Source organism: Triturus cristatus, chromosome 6, assembly GCF_964204655.1.
Source record: "Triturus cristatus chromosome 6, aTriCri1.1, whole genome shotgun sequence".
Classification (NCBI taxonomy): domain Eukaryota; kingdom Metazoa; phylum Chordata; class Amphibia; order Caudata; family Salamandridae; genus Triturus; species Triturus cristatus.
Window position 1 is genome coordinate 955,986,802 of NC_140589.1, and position 21,510 is coordinate 956,008,311.

The window sequence follows — 21,510 nt, forward strand, 5'->3', positions numbered from 1 at the left end:
GTCTACCGAATGACTGGCGAAGTTCTGAAGAAGATCACGACTAACTGGCCCAAGCCATCCTAGTGGCCCTGATTTTGTACAGAAAGTACGGTATCCAGAGCTTATGGGTTTGAGCATCTGTCCTCTGATCGGTAACTCTCTTTCTGATAGAGACTCTATTTAGCTGGAGAGTCCTCACAGACACTCCTGTCCTCCTAGGTCTGTCTTTGGACTGTATCCATTAATAAGATCCCAAGTCTAGGAGTCTGCACAGTGGTCACAACCAATTTGCTCTTGGGTGTCTGCGTCTGGGGGCGAGGACAGCCTCGAAAACAACTGATGTTAGCATGCGGGGTGGAGACTATATTGGCCCTGCATGTCATTACTTGAGCTGAACGATGTCAGTGCGGAGCCTCGCTTGGTGCTGAGGTACTGCTGAAAAGTTTTTCGATCCAGTCTGATACCTAGGGAATATTCAAACGGGGAGGAATCTGCGGCTTCATAGTCTCTACCAGAAACCGCATTACTCAAGGTAAGTAACTTGTGTATTTCCAATTGGAAATATTTTAATGTATACATCTAAGTGTTGTTTACATCTTTCTGGGAAATCATGTTAGAATTTGTTCCTCCTAAAGAAATGAGTTGGGTATCTTCTTCTGCACTTTTTTTTAATCATATGCTACTGACTAAACCTTTAAAGCCCTTATGTTTGTTTTCACTTTAATAGGACTGAGACACCTGATGGCATAGATCATCTGTCAGACAATGGTGATGAAAACCAGAAACGTTTGTCTGGAAGAAGCCAAGCAGTAGGTGCTGTCCTGAGTTTGCTTCTGGTGGTTCTCACTGCTTGCCTGATTGTTCTTCTATTGTACAAGAAAGAGAGGCGGTAAGATGACTGTGATGAACTTTCATTCCCAAACTATTCTCTTGGTTTGCTTTTCTGTTAACATAAGGCAGTAATGGAGGATGTATGCATGTGATCTTCCAAAGTGCAAACCTAGTTATATAGTAACGATAAAAGAAAATGGGAGTGGTCAGCAAGATGCAACAAGCACTGGCAAAGTCAATGAATCTCGCTATAGTTAATTGACCTCTGAAATGACCCTATTGTGATTCAGACTTTTTCGCTGTGGGCCACTCGTAGATACCAGAAGCCCTTAACTAATAGTCATCTTTCCAGATTGAAATAAAGGATAAAGACGGGGATATGTTAAAACTGTACCATACTTTGTCAAAAGGATTTTAGAAATCCAGTGTGGAATAAAGCTTATTTTACAGGGCTTATCCAATGTAAGTGTCAGAATCAGAGCGTGAACAAGGAGCAAGCGACCATGATTGAGGGCAAATGCGAATGAGTGGCAAAGTAAGTGAGCTAAAATGCAAGTGAGTGAATGTACGCAAGGGTAATTGGTTCAATTGGAATGAACAAAGATTACAGTGCCCAAAAGGAATCTGTTGTTGATGCCGAGGACTGAAACATGGTGATCCTTATGAAGGGGGTCTGAACTTGAATGTGTGCATCTTTCCTTATGCCTCACCCTTTTTTTAAAGAAATTCCCTAAGCAATGTAGAACCCTCCACTTTAACGGGAGATTAGTTCACTGCTTTATTTTTTTCCTGTCTGAATTCGATGCAGTTTATTGCTTGCTTAGGAAGGAAGAATCTTCACGTTTTCTTTTTCCGATAAAGATGTCTAACCACAGATTACTCACCTTTTGAATATTCCCAAGGTGTAAGACTGGATCTGGAGAAAAAAATTCAGCAGTATCTCTCTCTGCATGCCGGTAGGTGGCGCTGTGCAGCACCGCACTGACACTGTTCTACTTCAGAAATTACGTACAGGGCCATACAGGTACCGTTGCCATGTGCTGTTTGTTCCTTTCAGTGTTACCAGAGTCTGATTCGGAGCTAGCCCTCATCTCTCTGAGACAGTTTTCAAACCAAATATTTCACTGTGAGCAAGGGAAATGTCTCCCCCCAAGATTACAGGATTCAGACCTTGTCAAAAAGAAATGTATGTGACAGATACTCCTCAGGCTTACCTGGGGTTGAGCCACGACTCAAAGGACTGCAGTGACTGTGCAATGATGACCCTGAAAGCCATATGAAAAAGCAAAGTGAAACTCTGTTGCCAGGAACTGTAAGACTCTAATACGGGACCAGTCCAAGTGAAGGGTAGGTCCTTATCCCATTCCTGGTCCAGAAGTCGCAGGAATTGTTCCTGAGGTCTGTCATTCTTGAGCTTGAAGTCTTCAGATATGTTGAAGAAAAAACAAAATAAATGCAAGCAGGACTCTGCCCCTTCCCACCACTAACATCCTGAGAAGATGCAAGGGTGTCTCCATGTCTCTTGACTCCGCTCCCGAAGTCAGTCGACCTCAGAGCCCATCCCAGAACTTTTCCTTACACAACCATAGTTTCCGGGGCAGTCGGAGACACCGAGGCAAATCAAAGAGTTCCACAAGGCCATGTTTCAACTCTTCTGGTGCACCAATGGGCCCCAAGGAGCTGACAGAACCCCCATATGGGATGTCGCCCACAGTTTGCCAACTGCACCAGTCGGACCCTCCTGATCAGTCATTGGGCCTCCAGCTCCTGCACCAACACTGGCGACAAGCTCCATACCTTTCTCAATTCTTGGAGCCTAGACGCTGAATAAATCGATGCTTGAGGTGCCCATTGTACTTTCTGACTCCAATTTGGCACCGCTACAACCTGGACTGAGGCCCCGCATGACCTCCGTCAAAGCTCCACCTTCCCCACTTGACGTGCCACCCCCACAAGAAAGGACTCATGCCTTGCATTCATTATTTGGTACAGATTTGAACAGTAAATATGATGCAGGTGTTGAAGTAGTGCAACCATATCACAAATAAACTTGGTTTGATGACCTTCATGAAGCCAATGACCTTGACACTTACACTGAGTCAGTAATTCTCTCACCCCCTGGTCCTGCCATTAAGACAATGCTTCTTACGCAAAAGTCATGCGTAGGGTAGCCACAGTTCTTGACCTCCAGCTCCTCACTTTAGGGGTCAAAACCAATGTTCTTGACTTCCAGCTCCCCACCTTAGAGGTCAAAACAAATGTATTTACGGAATGCTGCAGCCAGGGCAAATGTCTACTGATCCCGGCTTGCCCTTTAATGAGGCATTTACAATACCCTCTTAGGGGCCTTGTCCAAACCTGTCTCTGGGTCTCCTGGTCATTCGCCAAATTACAAGATGCCATCCCCTTCCCTTGTTTACCCTGCATTTTTTGTCCCCTCACCGCTCCTCTGAAAGCTTGGTGGTCTACAAGTCGGACAAACCTGAATACCTTTCTGACTGCTGGCAACCAAAACCCTCCCCCCATAGGGAGTCGAAAGTAGTGGAGACCTTTGGGAAGAGGGTATTTTCTTCCACCAGCTTTCACCTCTGGTCTGTGAATGAGAGGTACCTCCTGGGCCTCTATTCCCACTCTCTTTGGTGTCTCAGCAGAACTCTATCTGATAGAGACATCTAGCCGCAGATTCCTTAACTTAGAATATCCCCAGGCATCAGACTGGATCCGGAAAACTTTTCCGCAGCAGCACCTCACGGCTAAGCCCGGACGTTGTCCACGGACGGGACGTCAGCGGAGCCATAAATGCACCTCCCGGCGTGCTGACGTCAGTTTTCTTCTTTTCCGCGTCCCAACGCGGATCCTGGAAAACCAACGGTTCCTTGGCATGTTTTTCGGGCCATCTCGACGTCTTCAGCATCATGGAACAGTGTGCTATGCCTTCGGGCCTTAAGGCGTGTGAGACCTGCAAACAGATGTCTGTCATGGATCCGCACGCGATATGTATGTGGTGCCTGGGGGTGCACCACGACTCCGAAGAGTGCGACGCCTGTCAACAAATGAAACCGAAGTCCCTTAGTGAGCGTCGTATGAAGCTGTTGGCCGCCCAGGTGTCCGGTCCGGCACCTTCACGCCGCCATTCTCCCTCTCTGGATCAGGCCCGCTCACGGGGTCGTTCCTGCGGATGTCGTTGGGAGTCAGGTAGGCTCAAGCGTAAGTCGCGGAGGTCATCCTCCCGTAAGCGTGACGCTGGGGCCCGCTTCTCTCGGTCCATGTCAGACACGGGCACCCAGCAGTCATCTCCGCAATACCCACCGTTCCCGGGTTTCGGAGCGACAAGAACCCAAATGGAGGCATATTCTAAGGCTCTCCAGTCTTTCTTTGGGTTACCCCCTCTCCCTGGTGCGCCTACGGGTTCCACAGAGGAGGAAGGCAGTCAGGTTGCGCCTTCGCCGGCGTATTCATCCTCGGCACCGGCAGTGCTTAATTTGTAATAAGATAAGTGCCAGGGCTCTGGTCAGGAGGCCACTGCAGCTGGCACCACCCATCACCCCTGCCAGTGCTGCCAATGACAGCAACAACCGAACTACTAATCACACCCCCACAAGTGTCGCAGAACAAACTATTCCAGCCCCCCAAATCTATAAGAATGGCTTGGGGAGCATTTTTCAGTCATTTTTAATGTGTATTGAATTAATAATGGGAGGGGGCGAGGAGAGCGGTGCTACAGTGAACATCCACAGTGATGCTGCTGAGAGGTGTGTGTGTGTGTGTGTGGCAGTGTGTGTGTGTGGCAGTGTGTGTGTGTGTGGCAGTGTGTGTGTGGCTGGCAGTGTGTGTGTGGCTGTGTGTGTGTGTGGCTGTGTGTGTGTGTGGCTGTGTGTGTGTGTGGCAGTGTGAGGGAGGCTTCACAAACCCTAGGTGCAGACAGATGTGCATGAGGAGGACACGGAGACCCGATTTAGTTTAAGATATCATTCATCTTGTTTTCTAAACATTCAGGAATATTGAAAATAATTATGGTGAGAGCAGTTTGATGCTCTGTCCTCATTATGTGTCTCTTTCTAAGAAATATTAATATGAATTTTTCACACAGAACTTAGAAAGACATCCTGCAGGTTTGCATCCCTTCTATAACACACCTGGATGGGATGGCCTCTGCCCACAACCTGCCATTTCCACACAGCTCCCGTCAGCAGCGTCTCTGGTACTCAGGCGCTAAGGGCGGGAAAGCCATGGATACTTGAGGCCAGCATGGGTGGGGCAGAGTCAGTCACGGGCGAAGCTGGCACCCGAATTGTGACTGACTCTTCTCCTATCTGCATGCCAGTCCTGTTTAAAGCTACCAGGTTTGCGTGCCAGTAGGATCTGGGCACCTTATTGGTAAACACTGCTCCTCAGCCACCCCCCGGCTCCCTCCACCCTGCCTATCACCCATCAATGGTTTCTTTGTGCCAAGGCCCAGAATGTGGGCGCTGCTCTGTATTAATGTGTACCGTGGGCTGGGGCAGGCACAGTGTGTCATAGAATCTTGTGGAGGGAGCCGGAGCTACTGCGGTGCCACCACGCTAAAAAAAAAAGTGGCGTGCGTTGGTTTGGCAATGGGCATGGCATGATGACTCACTGCTTATTACTACTTACGGTTACACTCGTGGTTGGCCGGGGCTGCCGTGCGCTTTCAGTTACTCATATGCTGCCTGGTGCTGCTATTGCTGCGATGCCTGCCCTCAACATGGTCGGGCTGATGAATCGGGCGTGGCAATCGGAAATAAATCTGCGCACAGCACGCACAACCAAATCCAGCCCAGCCCAATCGGTGTCTGACTCCCACCCACCACCGGCAACACTGAACTAATGGCTGCCATGACGCCATCACATATATGATCAATGCAGTAATCTTTGCTCCATGCAGTCTTCGGCTCACATTCACACTCAGTGACTCAACTGAAGCACTCACTGGGACTTGGGAGACCGAGAAATTAGAACAACACTCTGCACCAAGTCTGTAAGCTAACTTTGTCATATGTGACGTGCAGTCGTGTAGACCCGGCCCTGAAAAGTAAGTGCCGGTGCTAAGCACCGGAAAGCACCGGCACAAATTAAGCACTGGGCACCGGCTGTGTGCATCGACTCCGGCGTCGATACGACATCGACGGGACACGGCCCGGAGGGGCATCCCAGTCGTCTGTCCAGCCCGCCCGTCCATTCAACGCATAGCCCCGTGCGGCTTCCTGCGCTGACGTCAGCCACGGCACCGAGTTCGATGCCCTGTCGTCCTCCTTCCTCCCCACAGGTGGAGGTCGAGTCGCCGTCCACCCGTGCCCGGATTGAGTCCCCTCTAGAGGTTCTCGACGTCGAGGCAACACCATGTCGGCGCCGACGATCCCTGTATTACAGGAGGATGAGCTCCCTTTGGGCTCACCATACCCATGGTCGTTTCAGAGCCTCTTCGTGCAGGTGCCTAGTGTTCCTTGGTCTTTGGATCAACCCCAGGCTGCTCCACCTCTATTCTCAAGTGGGCGAGTAAGCCTTCAACTGTCCCCGACCAACGGTTTGTTGTCGCCTCCAAGGATGGTGGCAGAGGCTAGTGCGGCCTTCCCAAGGGCTATTCCCAGGGCTGCGGATATTTTCCGCTTGCAGCCGCCTGGGGCTTCCCTTCCCACTGATCCTTTACTGGATCTCTTCCACGTGGAGCCTGTGGACGTGGAGCCTTTGCTGCCCCTTGGTGGGTCTTTGTTTGATGTCATGCTTGGGACCTGAGCACAGCCCTCCTCTGGTGATATACAAATTATGTTTGTGCACGCAGTTGCGCCTTAAGATACTATACACCCCGCCCTCCTCTGGTGACCCTGTTGATAGAGCCATTGCTCGTCGGCATCACCCGGCCCCGGATGATCCGGTCTGCTTGACCCTTCACCCTAGAGCTCAGGGTCTGGTTGTCGAAGCGGCTTTCGCCTTGCAGCCTTCTTTTGCTCTACTGTTGCACCCTCCCACTAGGGAGTCTCGGTGGCTGGAAACGTGTGGACGCAACATTTTTGCCTCCGCCAGTGCGAGCATCCGTGCCTTAAACACGTCTTGCGTGTTTGCACGTGCTTCCTTTGCCCTTTGGGACTTGGTTGAGCTCCTTCTTCCTTCTCTCCCAGAAGGGCCCTGTGCTGACTTGCATCGTCTTCTTCTTGATGGCCGGGGATTGGCATAATATTCCATTCGATCGGCCCTGGACGCTACCGACTCTGTTAGTAGAGCAATGGCCCGGTCGGTTGTTTTGCGCTGCCATGCATGGCTGCGCGGTAGTCATCTTCCCGACAACAGTTGGGACGCTCTGTGGGATCTGCCATTCAATGGTGTGGACCTTTTTGATTGTCACGCTGATTCAGCGGTCTCCCGCTTCATGTCTGGTCTCCCGTGATTTGCTGGCCCTTGCGGAAAGGCTTTCTCGACTTTGTGGTTTGTCTTTTCACATGCTGTGTGACTTTATGTTGCTTTTCCTTGATAGGCAGCGTTGCCTTCTTTGTTTTGGACCCTGGGTTCATGACGTAATACCCAGATGGTCTGGGCGGATGCTCCGCCATGTTTGCCTTGTTCAGTACTGCTGGTCAGCTGGTTCTACCTTCTTTGAAGTCCTCTGTCTGTGAGCTTGGCTCCAGAGGAGGCCCCCGTGCCGGGGTTAAGAATTACCCTATGTGGGGTTTTTGATGGCTGTTGTGTAGCTGCGCTCCTACAAGGAAGGCTTGGTACGCTCCTGTGGAGTATTCCTAACAGAAGATCTTCTAGGGATCACTCTGTCTTCTCTTTCTGCTGTCTGCGACTCACATGTAGCGTTGCTGTATTGCACTTTCATTTAAGGTTGTGGTCTACGGTTGTCCGTAGTACTTCTAAGCATCGGTAGGGGTTCCTTACCGTGAGACTTCTGTCTCGCCTACCTTTCACAGGGGCGTTTTTCAGCATCGCTGTGCTCCTCTTTGTCCATGTTGGCTGCTCTTCTTTTTGCCAGCCATTGTACCTTGGGGCCTTTGTTCAGTTCCGTCCAGGCACAGTTCTTCCACGGCTGACTCCCTGCCATTGTTTAGCGCCATGGCAGGGCCGCTGCGAGGTACGCTTTTTGGTGTTTGCGCGTACTTGGAGTGCACCCTGGTATGATTCGCTATCATAAGGTTTCTACGTGCTTTCTCCTGCTCCTGCGGTGCTGGTTCTACCCTCCCCTCTTCAGGATGGGTAATGGTTTCTCGTACTTCAGCTCTGTCTGAAAGGGGGCGTCCTTGCTATGTACGTCTATGCTGTACATTGCCTTATGCCCTCCATTTCTGGCCACTTCCCCAACAGGAGTTTTTCCTCTTTCCCTGCTGCTTCCGCACAGGTGTTTTCCACACTTCTGCTTTGGGTTCCTGCTGTAACACTCTCAAGGGGAGTGTTCTCTTCAGGATGCTCGCTTCTTGGGTCCTTGGGCCGTTAGGTTGGTCCTGACTGTTTCCACTATTGTGTCTGGCTCCATCTCCTCATCTGTCTAGCGGGGAACCGTAGATCCTCCCGGGCGGGTGGCTGATGTCGCTTATGGATCTGGACATTGTCCTGTCCAGTTCTGCTTCCACTTGACTACTTTCCGCATACCCTAGTCTTGTATTATGTAACACATCTTTTTTATGCGTATATCTACTTAATCTATAACTGCTCTGTGCTCTTTACACAGCAGACTCGCTCAGGCAATGTTCCTTCCTGCAGTGTCCGTGGTCTTCCTCCCGGTCTGCTCATACTACGAGCTCTTGTGTGGGTGTCCAGCTTGACAGATACCCCTTTTTACCGGTTGCCTACCTGCTAATGCATCCTTCACATCTAGGCTGCTCACGCTACCCTACAGGTTTCTTTTTCCTATACTTCGTGTGGTTCTAGCATCCACACGGTATGCTTATGTGTTTTCCTGTCTTCCACATGACTATCATCCTTACTATACTCCTGCTTTGGGAGCTTCTGCTTGTTGCCATCAGTCCTCTCAGTCTTGTGGAGAGTGACTGTGTACTGGAGCATCTTGTGTTTCTGATACCGGCACTTTCTGGCTGTGGGGCGGCATCCTGCCAATGCTGCCCCACGTAATTTGGCTGGTGCGGGTTTGATAGTGCTTTTTTCCACTGTTGTGCATAGTGGACCGGTATGTGCTGCTCTGTCATACCAGTTTGTCAACTCTCTGGGTTTTACTTACGGTCGACACATCGGATCCTGCGGATCCATTGGACCCTAGGCTCAGTTCCTCTTCTTGCGAAGCCATGAACTCTTGCTTCTGCACCGACTTTTCTAGCTTATGCTTTCCTTCTCTCAACCCGGTATACATACTGGGGTTTTCGTGCTGTTCTTTGACGGCTTGTGGTGCCTTTGCCTCCCATTGTTTTCCGCTCTTTTCAGAGCTTCGTGGGCTGGTGTAGCTGCGCTGGCTTTGTGCTCCCCACTGTGTTTAGTCACCTTGCTGATGGCTAAGATCTCGCGGGAACTTGCTGGGGTTCAGTCGCAGACCCGCCTTCTCTATGGGTATGGCTTTGGTATCTATTCTAAGTTAAGGAATCTGCGTCTAGATGTCTTTAGCAGATGGACGAGTTACTTACCTTCGGTAACAATGTATCTGGTAGAGACAGTCTAGCTGCAGATTCCTTAACGCCCGCCCGTCCTCCCTGTTCTGCGTCGACCTTTTCAGGTTGGGCTTCCTGCATTCGCCTCCCTCCGGGTGGCTTTGTCTTTCTGCTGGGTGACATCTTTCACTTTACTCCTACACGGAATGATTCATTCTGTTTTGCTTGCTCTACTCGACCCATTCTCGTGATTGGGCGGTATGCAAATGTGTCATGTGTCCTATTACATCTCTACGCCCTGGGTTGTCCAGTGTGGGATCTAAACATGTCTCTCCCCCACCCCCCCCACCCCCTCCCCCCCCCCCGCATCCCCTTCTCAATCGCCTTGGGGTCTCTTACCTCCCCTGCGGTCCATTGGTTTGAAGTCTATTGGCTCTGCCTCATTCTAAAGGTCTCTTACTGGGGATACGACGTCCCTTTTTGGTGCCGTCTTGTGGTGGATTGTCTTTGTTCATCTATTCCGGACTTGTTGTCCTTCACGGTAATATATTGTGGCTGCAGACTTTCAGCCGTCTGCCATGATGTTTCCTCACATGTTCTTCTACCTCCGGGGGAGGTTTAGCCTTCACTTTTGCAGGGTTGCTTCTCAGAGCGGTGCTCTGCTCTTTCCCTTTACTAGTTTTCAATACACAGTGCCTGGCACTGTCCTTTATGGAGCTGTTTTTCACCATTCAATATCTTTTTTTCATCTTTTTTGCACACTGTTCTCATATTCTCACCGTTTTTGGTTGTGGCTCCTCGTTGTGGCGAGGAAACGTTTCTCCGACGAAAACTGATGTCAGCACGCCGGGAGGGGCATATATGGCTCCGCTGACGTCACGTCTGTGGATGACGTCAGGGCGGAACCGTGCGGCGGCACCCCCCAGCACGCAGAGGTGCTGCTGCGGAAAAGTTTTCTGGATCCAGTCTGACGCCTGGGGATATTCTAATTTAAGAAATCTGCAACTAGACTGTGTCTCTACCAGATACATTGTTACCAAAGGTAAGTAATTCGTCCGACTTGTTCTGATATACGATGGTTGTGATGCAGCCAAGTTCACAACTCCTCATGGTTTCGACAAAAGCGATTCCATTGGGCAAGTGATTGACAGCGATTCATTGCCATGCCTAACTGCGGTCAACTGATTTTTCAGGTGATATCCAGTTGTCCCTTATGGACATGCCCTTTGACAGGACTCGCCTTTTTGGGGACAAGGTAGAATCTGGCCTGGAGTGGTTTGAGGAGAGCATGGCCAACTGGTCCCAAGTCATCCTAGTGTACCCTGATTGGGCTCTGAGAATATTAGCGTTCAGAGCTTCTAGACTTGAACAGCTGTCCTCTGATCAGACTGCCCCTTCTGAAGGACCTGTTGTCACAGCAAAGGGACATGGTGCTGCACTCAGGCCTTCGTTGTTTCCAGCTTCATGCATGGAGATTCAGCAGGGACAGCTGCATCCCTTCGACCTTCCTCCAGAGGCGGTGAATGTCATGAAAAACTGTATATGCCTGTTGGGACAAATTTGTACTTCGGTGTGGCACACACAAGATTGACCACCTCCAGGCCACGTTATCTGACATTCTATCGTTTGTTTTGTCTCTTCCCTAGCAAGGCTTTGCTTTGGACACAGTTAAGGGATATCTTTCGGCTTTTTTTTGCCCTTTTTGCGGCTGCTGGACCAACCATCATTGTTTAAAATACCAATTGTGATGCATTTTTCTTCCTTCTCCTTCCGTTAAATCACAGTGGAACCTTAATTTGGGCCTCTCATATTTGATGTGTTCTCTCTTTGAGCCACTTCACAGCTGTCCTTAGCCTTAGCTGCTTCTTACCCTCAAGGTGGTGATGTTCCTCGTCACCATAACTTCAGAGTGGCGAGAGAGCTGCAGGCTCTTTATGTCAATCCACGGGATAGTACTTTTTTCCCAGACAAATTGATTCTGCGGATGCATGCATCTGTCTTGCCTAAAGTTGTGATGTTGTTCAATATCAGCCAGACAATCACCCTACTGACGTTCTATGCTCTGCCTCACCCCTCTAAAGAGGAAGGGAGACAACATCGCTTGGACACCAAAAGAGCGCTGAGCTTTTACATTGATAATACCAAATAATACCGGGTGGATGATCAAGTCTTTGTGGGTTCACTAGAGCAAAAAAAGGTAAGGCCTTGCAGAAAAGGACCAGCTCCCACTGAATAGCACTCTGCATCAAGATCTGCTACGCATTCGTGATAAAGCAGCCTCTGGAAGGACTGCCAGCTCAATCTGATAGACTTCTAACCAAAGATTCCTCACCTTCGAATTTCCCTAGATATCAGAATGGATCTGGAAGATTTTTCATGAGCTGTACCCCTGCACGTCAGTAGGTGGCGTTGATCAGTTCCACATCTGCCGTCTGCATCTTCCGCACTGAAAGTGACGTTGCGGTACATAAAAAGGCGCAGATGTCTGCTCTTTTCTTTCCGCTCCAGACAATGCTGATCCGAAGAAGAGCTACCCCTCTGTTGTTTTTTGACAGGCCTTTTTCGACCTTTTAGTCAACTATTTTTGAGAATACCTCCTGGTGTGTTGTGTAATGTCTAAGCACAAGTCTGGTTTTAAGCCCTGTAGCACCCGTCACCAACCGGTGATGGACCCACACCTTACTTGTCTGCAGTGTTTCTCCATCCAAAGGCTTTGAGGGAGCAGTCCCTGAAGTTACTAGCAGCCTGGCATGCGACTCCATGGAAGTCGAGACCATGGTAACCAGGAAGGTCCTGGAAGTCCTCCTCATCCCACTCGAAGTCCTTGAGACACTGTGGTAGGAGGCACAAAAAGAAGAGGAAAAAGTCGATGCGCTCTTTGACCTCTCATGGGAGCCACGTTATTCTAGGCCTCGTTCCCTGGAGCCTGCACCTGGGCCAACTCTGTGCCTTCCTTTCTTAAGGCCGGAGCAACCCCAGCCCAATTGAAAGAATTCTATGAGGTCATGCGCCTCATATTTGTGCGGCCTGGCAATGCGCCTTCAGGCCCCGTGGGGTGGGAAGGGGCCCCACCTGGTTCCGCACCAGCGGCTCCGGACCCAGCTCTGGTGAGGTCCCAGGGATCCATTCATGGATTTGGACCCATGCAGGTTGTGCCATTTTGACCTTCACCGGTCCCGACGCCAGCAGGGCCATCCCAGAATCTGACACGGAGCCGCATGGGCATTGCGCCAACACCGCAGGAGCCTTGCCTCCTAAATCGGAGCCTGAGCCTTATTTTTTCCATTCCTTGGGGAAGACTAGGAGGGGGTCACTGAACCCTTTAAAATACCAGCCCAATGAGTAAGAACCTGAGTGGGGACTGGTGTGAGTACCTGGATGAGGCCAGCGGCCTGGATGCATCTCCAGATGCTGGTCTGCTTTCTCCCTCTTCCGTGACTATGGTGGAGGGAGCTTCATATGCAATGGTAGTGTGTAGGGCGGCTGATGTCCTTGTCCTTCAGCTGCCCATGTTGGCAGTCAAGACTAATCTCTAGACAGAGGTGCCGCAACCGGGAGTCTCCACGTTGAAACCCTTGCTCCATTTCAGTGACTCCTTCACTGACTACTGCTGGGTACATGGTCCAAACCCACCACAGGGGCTCCTGGGAATAGGCCGATGGCCTCCCCATCGCCCGCTCCTGGGGCCCCAGGTTTTCTTATGCAACACCCCACCCCTGAGAGCTTGGTGGTCCAAGCCTCCACCTCCCAAGGTTCTTTCCCTACCGCTCCCCCGGATAGGGTATCCAAGAGGCTGGCCTCATTTGGAAAGAACCGGTTTTCTTCCGCCAGCCTGGCATTGTGGTCCATGAACACTGCATGCATTTTCAGCCATTATTCACACACTTTGTGGGATATGGTTGTGCAAGTGCTGCCACAGGTCCTGGATAAGGCGCGGGCTGTACTCTCCCAAGCTATCACTGATGGGAGAGACATGGCAGAGTTCATGATTCGATGCAGACTAGCTAGGCAGAGTGGTTTCCACAATGGTGGCCTTTAGGTGCCACGCATGGCTGAGGAGGACTGGGCTTTGGCTGTTCTCCAAGCTTCCCTTATGGACATGTCCTTCGATGGCACCCGTCTCTTCGGTGACCAGGCAGGTTCCGTACTTAGGCATTCAAGGATTCTCGTGCTACGGGCAAGTTCTTCGGCCTCTCTGCTACCCCATGTCCACCTCAGTCTGCATTTTGCTCCTTTTGTGGCTATGGAAGGGGCTTCCAGCTGCACCAATTCCCACCCGACCACCGTCCTGCGTGCCCGAGGAGGCGCTACCCACAGACCTCATGGGTCAGGTGGCCAGCGGTCCAGTCAGGCTACCCCCTACTGCAGCCACCTCCAAACCTTCCTAGTCTGCCCTTTTCCCACCACAGACACTCAGGCGGCAGCAGGATTCACCATCACCTGCCCCACTGGCACTCCATCGGACATGTGGGTTTTTGCAGATTGTCTGAAGGGGCTGCTCCCTCCCCTTCTAGACTACCCCTCCTTCCATGCCACCATCTCACGACCGGCTGTGTAGGATTATCTGTACCTTCTCCACAAGGAGGTTACGGATCTCTTGGCCAAGGGAGCCGGAGAGAGGGCTCTGGTTCCAGAAGTAGGCTGTGGTTGTTATTCCCGCTACTTTCTGATTCTTAAAAATGACAAGGGCCTTCATCCTATCCTCGATTTATGAGCTCTGAATCTCTTCCTCAGAAAAGAGATATTCAAAATGCTCATGTTGGCTCAGGTCTGGTCTTTACTGAACGCAGGGGAATAGATGGTAGTGTTGGACTTGGAAGGCGCATAGTTTCACATCCCCATCCTGCATGGCCATCTGCGCTACCTGCGGTTTACGGTAAGCCGCAAACATTTTCAGTTCACCGTGCTTCACTTTGGCCTTACTGGCACCCCTGGGGTGTTCACCAAGGTGATGGCGGTGGTCGCAGCTCATCTGCGGAGATCACGGGTGCCAGTCTTACCCTATCTTGATGACTGGCTGTTAAATACGGGCTCACCCCAGGCTGTCGTCTCCCAAATCCAGACTATGGCAAACCTCTGCACACGCTGGATTTCACTATCAACATGCCGCAGTCACACCTGACTCCCTCTCGGACGCTCCCTTTCATCAGAGCTGTTCTGAACACAGTGCAGTTTCGGGCTTATTCTCCTGAGCAGCAAGTCCAGGATATTCAGGCTATGATACTGATATTCCAGCCTTTATTCTGGGTTTTCGGTGAGACTGACTCTGAGGCTGCTGGGCTTCATGGCTTCCTGCATCCTGCTAGTGACACATGCCAGATGGAATATGCAGGCTCTGCAGTGGGACCTGAAGTTCCAGTGGGCGCACCATCAGGGAAATTTCTTCATCCTGGTCCAAATTTTGGCAGGAACTGCAAACGACTTGCAGTGGTGACTAACAAACTGCAATTGGGTCAGTGGCAGACCCCTCTCCTTTCCTCTACCAGATCTCAGAGTAGTGACAGATGCTTCACTCCTGGGATGGGGTCGCCATCTGGGAGAGGTGGTATCAGAGGGCTCTGGCTGGTCTCTGGCGGGATCCGGACTCCACATCAACCTGGTGGAGCTACGTGCGATCTGACTGGCATTGAAAGCCTTTCTGCGCTCCATCTTTGGCAAGCTGGTACAAGTCTTCACGGACAACATCACCCCCATGTGGTACTGCAGCAAACTGGGTGGGGTCATGGACCGTTTGTCAAGAGGCCCTGCGTCTCTGGACATGTCTGGAATAGCAGAGCATATCCCTGGTGGTTCAACACCCTGCAGGTTCCCTGAACATCAGGGCAGACAAACTCAACTGACGATGCCTAGCAGATCACCCATTGGTGGTGAAAGGTGTCTGTCAGCAGTGGGGAGAGCCTTGGTTAGGTCTGTTCACCTCTGCTGAGAACATGCAATGTCAGCTGTTTTGCGCTCGAGTTTCCAAGGAAGCACTCGCTCTGAGATGCTTTTCATCTTGAGGAATGCTCAGGCCTAATGTACGCCTTTCCACCCATATCATTCTTTTCCAGAGTTCTAAAGAAGATCAAGAACAACCGGGTCCAAGTCATCCTTGGGGCTAAGGACTGGGCATGGAGAGTTGTGTATCCTGAGGTACTGGCATGGCCATCGATCCTCAAATCAGGCTGCCCCTTCAGGAATATCTTCTGTTGCAGCAGTAGGAGAGGGTTTTCCACCAAAACCTGTCCACTCTCCGCCTTCTTGCGTGGAGATTGAGCGCCTACAGTTAACAACTTTTGACCTTCCTCCCGAACTCGGTTATGTCACCTTAGCAGCTAGGTGTCCCTCCATGAAGACTGGTTATGCCTGCTGTTGGAAAAAGATTGTGCCATGGTGTGCAGAAAAATCAGTTGATCTCCTTTCTGTCCCTCTTTCTGATGATCTGCTTTTTGTTCTTTCTTTTGCCTAGTAGAGCTCTGCTCTGGGCACTATTAAGGTCTGTCTATCTGCCATGTATGCCTTTTTGCGGTTGCATTATCAGCCCTCTTTATTCAAGTACTGTATTGTACATAGCTTCCTCAAGGCTCTTACTCATCTCTCCTTCACCCTTCATTAGGCCTCAGCAGGACCTTAATTTGGTTTTGATTTTTTGTGTGTGTGTGTTCCAGTAGAGCCGCTACACAACTGTCCCCTCAGGCTTATCACCTTGAAAACGGGCTTCCTCGTGGCACTTGCATCTGCCCGCAGAGTAAGTGAACTGCAGGCCTTATCTAAATCGCCTTACCTCTCAGTCTATCCTGAAAAAGTGGTGCTTCACACAAGAGCCTCCTTTCTTCCAAAAGTGGTCTCTCCTTTTAATGTAGGCCAATCTATCACATTGCCTTTCCTTTTATGCTCCTCCACATCCCTCTAAAGAAGAGGAGTGACTCAACTGTCTGGACCCAAAAAGAACATTGTCATTCTACCTTGACGGCACATGAGAGTTCGGGGTGGACGACCAGGTGTCACAGAAGGTAAGTAACTTGTTCTTTCACCGGAGCCAAAGCTGCTACCACTGCATTGGCACACGGAGTTCCTGTCCTGGTCATCTGCCAGGCAGCCAAGTGGACGTCCCTCCATATCTTCATGAAGCACTATTGTCTGGACAGCCAGGTTCACCAAGAGGGGCTTTTTGCCCACTCAGTCCTACATGACTTATTGGTTTGAGCTCATTCACAGACCCACCTCCTAATAGGTTCTGCGCTGGTATCTATTGAAAAGGTGAGAAATCTGTGGTTAGAAGTGTTAATCTGAACTACTTCCCTTTGAAAATCGCTCGTCTGGTAGAGACTCTTAACTAACTGCAGATTCCTCACCGACCCTCCCCATACTGGGCTCTACCCAATAATAAGATCCCAAGTTGAGTAATCGGCACATTGGTCATAGCCAATCAGCTGTTTGTGCTCTGCATCCAGGGACGCGGACAGGCTAAAAAACAACTGACATCTGCGCTTGTGAGTGACACCTATATGGTTCCACCACATTATTTCCAGAGCATCAGTGCAGAGACATGAGGCCTCTCCTTCTGCCGTGCAGAGATACTGCTGAAAAAGTGCCCGGATCCAGTGCGTAACATTCAAAAGGTGAGGAATCTCCGGTTAGGTAGAGTCTCTACCAGAAAGAGCAAAGAGAAAATATTTTCTGTGAACCCTGTTTATCAAAACTTTAAATTAGATAGTTGACCAGTAATTGGCCTGTTGAATTTTGACTGGGCAGAAGAGTCAGGGGTTCACACGTTACAGTCCCTGAGATTTGGGGACCAGCACATTCTGCTTTAAACTAATTAGACATTAAAATACTGTCCATATCTATCATAGCGGGTTATATGCTTATCTATCTATGCAGTCCTGTCTATTTATGCAAGGTTCTCTTTGTATGCAACCTTTTTGTCCAGGTGTCTGTCTATTTATCTATCTTTTGGTCTACACAACCCTATCTGTCTTTGCATGCCTCCTTTATGTATCTGTATTTGCAACCCTCTCTTTCTATTTGTAATAAAGATTAACAAAAACATTGCAAAAAAAGCATTAACAAAGGCAAGCGACTGGCAAACAAGCCAGATCGAATGCCTTTTTTTTTTTTAGGTCTTGTGTGAACAAAAACCTTTTAATGTTGCTAAAATTATGTGATAACGGAGTTAGGTATAGGGGTTTCCAGGCCGGCTTCTTCCACTAGTTAGTTGTGTCATTACCGTTTTTCTTCCACCCGCTCCAGCATTCATCACCGGGCAAAGGGCCAGTGCACTTCAGCCATTGCCTGACTTCACTATGAGATACACCATTGTGCATTTCACAAGGAGGACATCCACACACAAAGTAGTTCCCTTCAATGTCCGGGGCTACTATGGTAATATGGGATTTTTTGAGACCCCAAAAATATTTTTGCCTTTACTGTTTTTTTGTTTTTTTTTGACTGATTAAGGCCCAGAAACGTCTAGAACAATAGGTTTAGCCAAAACAATGACCAAACAAAACAAGATGAGCCAAAGCCAAAAGACTGGTGGCCAACTACTGATCTATTGGCTTTGCCAATGCTTGTTCGTTTACAAATAATTGTTATAGCATTGGCAACACTATTACATGAGAAGACATTCATTTTATAAAGAGGTCTTCCAACGTCTGTTGTCTTCTGTGCTAAGTATCTTTTTAGACTGTTGCAATCCGTAGTAATAACAGGGAATGAACTTGATCACACCAGCATAGATGACCGAATTGGTCACAAGTCGAAGAAGCAGTAGAATTGTCTAATAAGTAAATGGATATGTTAGTCATGACATTGTTCAGTGTATGTAAGCCAATGCAGGTTTGTTGTTGAAATGCAGAAACATTTGAAAGATTATCGAACAGTAAGCAGAGTAAAAGGACTATTTTAACCATTTTTTTCTGTAGCACTGTTAAATACCGTATTTGAGAAAGAGTAGAGGAAGGAAGTTAGAAAGCAACGCACATTTTTTTTATTAGGATTTCAAGTATCAATATATCTTTACTGTCTTTTTAAAAAGAACATACCTACCTGTTGGACTTGGCCCTTTTTGCAGGGTCATCCCTGAACTTTTTGCCTTCCTCCTAGTCTTTTTAGGTCTCGCCTGACCCAGCGCATGCGCTGGTCGGCGAGACTTATTGAGAGGGCTACAAAAAGTGCTACCAGGCCAGCCTGGAGCTACAGTGCATGTGCGCGGGCGCGCGAGCGCCGCGCTTTACCGATTACTTTCACTTTAGCGGCCGCATGGCCGCTTTGATGTTTGATCGAGATCGCGATCGTGATCACTTTCACGGCCGCTTTGCATAACCAATAGGTCTCGCTTTTGGGACCTTATAAGTATTTAGTTACGCAACTGTTGCATGACTAAACACTTATAAGGTCCCAAAGGCGAGACCTGTTGGCTATGCCAATGCTTGTTTCTGACCTGTTGGTAGTGGCTTTGGGACTCAGGGCACCTTGCACTGCTGTCCAGTGTAAAGTGTGTGTGCGCTCTGTGGTAAACATGGTAAGATTGGTCTACACCTGTTTGGCTATTTAGAAAGGTGTGTACAACCTTACATGCTACAGGAGTGGTGCCATGTCACTCCTGTAGCATGTAAGGTTGTACACACCTTTCTAAATAGCCAAACAGGTGTAGACCAATCTTACCATGTTTACCACAGAGCGCACACACACTTTACACTGGACAGCAGTGCAAGGTGCCATGTCATGCCTCTGCCATATGGTGATAACTGTGTTCTCGGGGTGCAACTAGACAGGAGGTCTACCACAATTCAGTCCCTGATGTCTTCCTGATATGGGCACGTTCTCAGTATTTCTTATGACCCTGCTGTGATGTGACGCATAATGTGGTTTATGCCTAAGATGATGCCTAATGTGGTTTATACCTAAGGTGGTGTATGCACCTGATGAGTGTTAATGTGGTGCATGTAGGAAGGTGGATATCTGACTATGGTTACCCCCAACTTTTTGCCTAGTGTCTAGCTGGTTTTTCGACTTAGTTGGCCTGAGATCCTGCCATTCAGGGTCTCAGGCTGTCTGCTCTCTCTTTAAAACGGACTCCAGGTACCCTAGGTACATACACAATTGGTAAGGATCACCTTATTGGACCCTGTACAGTGTACCCTAGGTACCCAGGGCATAGGTGTACCCTAGGCCTCCCATGGGGTGCAGCATGTGTTATGCCACCCCTGGCCTGGCCTTCCAATCAGACACAACTGGCTGATCACTCAGCTGGGGCAAGGTCGTGTAATCACCCCTTGCTTAGATATAGTATACCTATATCTATCCTTAAAATAGACACATGTGTACCTATCAGCCACGCCTATGGCAGGCCTTAACAATCCTGGAGGCAGAGTGCTTGGTAACATGTGAGATGGTGCTCTAGCATGAGCTGAGCCTGTCTGCAGCTTTCGGAACCATGTCCTTATAGCTGTTCTATGATATAGCCTACCATATACTCTTAAAGTGCCTTATAATCTTAAACGGTTATGGTAACTATGGTTTGGCTTTATCAAAACATGTCGTGTAAGGTGTCTAACACTTTGGAATAATACCCCCATACCATTTCTGGTGATGAGGATATTATTCCCCCCTTCTAGAGGGAGAGACCATGTTAAAATCCTACTTTGCTGTTCAAACTCTGACCAAAGCCTCAGCATCACAAAATGGATGCTGCTGCCACAGACACGAGTCTGACCTCCTGCAGCTGGGAGCCCTCCCAGCCAGGGAGGCCTGGACAATAGGTTTCCTGCTTGGGGAGGTGCTAGCACCTCCCAAGACAGACTTTAGTGTATTGGGGCAGGGAGGGCTGAAAGGAATGAAACATGCCTGGGGCACACAAGGTGTCCCATGCATAGTCCAGTTCAAACCGGCGCTGGGGCACTCCAGCCCCAACTCTGGCGCGAAACTGGACAAAGGAAAGGGGGTGTAGCCACTCCCCTTCCTGGTCCCACCCATAGGAGGGACCTTGCAGGTAGCCCAGCCCACTAGCCCAGTATATTAGTAGGTAGCTGAGCCCTGCTAAATTAGATTAACCTGAATCTGCAACTTGTACAGAAACTCTGGACCTTCGAAATTCGACCTCAGGAAGAAGACTGAAGAAATCTCCCTTGTGGCCAAGGAGTGACCACCCTGGGCAACCAGGCACCATCCAGCGACCGCTGCTTTGCTTTGCGACAGATCCTACGAGGGACGACTGCAGAGACTGTCCAGCGCCGAGACTTCCAGACACCTCGGACCCAGATCCACATCTCCAGCGAAGCTGAGGGACGTGGGACCGGCGACTTGGGAAAAGTGGCTAGTACCTGACTAGCGCGACTTCCGAGGATCCCTCGAGGCTGTGCTTAGGGAATTGAGAAGCCCCCATCCCGAGCACCATCTGCAACGAAGATCAGCTCCCCACACTTCACGTGTTCTGCGTGGGGCCCTTCTGCACCTGAGTTGCTCGACGTGTTGTCCGGTTGCTGGCCCGTTGGCTAGTGACTTCTGCGACGACGAACCTTTGTTTCCAACTTGCTAGTCCGGCTCCTCCAGACTGGCACCCGCTCCTCTGTAAAAGAGAAGCACCCCAGACCTTCCTGGTCTGCACCAGAAGCAAGTCCTCCATCCTGCGTGGGTTCCGCTTGCCAAGGCTTGTTTGGTCCTGACTCGACTTCGACGCCGCCAACAGCAAGAGCCTTCGTGGGACAGCTCACCTCCTGGTCCTGGTCGTCCTCGACGCCTCCTGGTACCCGTGGCTGCTGCGACAAGCTTCACCTCTTCACCTGCATCTTCAAGACATCGCCTGGTTCCTTCCCGGCTCCTGGCTGGTGACCTAGACTCTGTCCCTTCTGCTTGCAGGTTCCTTCCTTCTTGATCCCATCCTTGGGATCCACCGGACACTCTTCACTGACTGCCTGTCAGCAACTTTCCTTCAGGCATCCATAGGAGTCAACGACGAAACCCGACGCAAGTTCACACCTATGCATCAGCAGCCCGTGGGCTAGGTAACTTGAGCATTTCGGTGATCACAAGGGTATTGACTATCCAAGGGTCTAGTTTCCGAGTCTCGACTTCCTAGCTATACCAGAGGTGTCCTAAAACTGCTAATTTCTAATAACTTGCATTGCTATCGACTTTTACGCACTATGCGTGAGTGTTTCCACTCTGC

General features: G+C 49.8%; 1 protein-coding gene across 1 annotated transcript in view; it reads left to right on the forward strand.

Annotated features, from left to right (window-relative positions):
• IGF2R (insulin like growth factor 2 receptor) overlaps nt 1-21,510 on the forward strand; it is a 1,674,612-nt gene that overhangs the window by 1,608,191 nt on the left and 44,911 nt on the right. Inside the window, exon 46 of the mRNA XM_085611652.1 lies at nt 707-868. Within this exon, the coding sequence (XP_085467778.1) occupies nt 707-868 (162 nt within the window). The remainder of the gene's footprint in view (nt 1-706; nt 869-21,510) is intronic.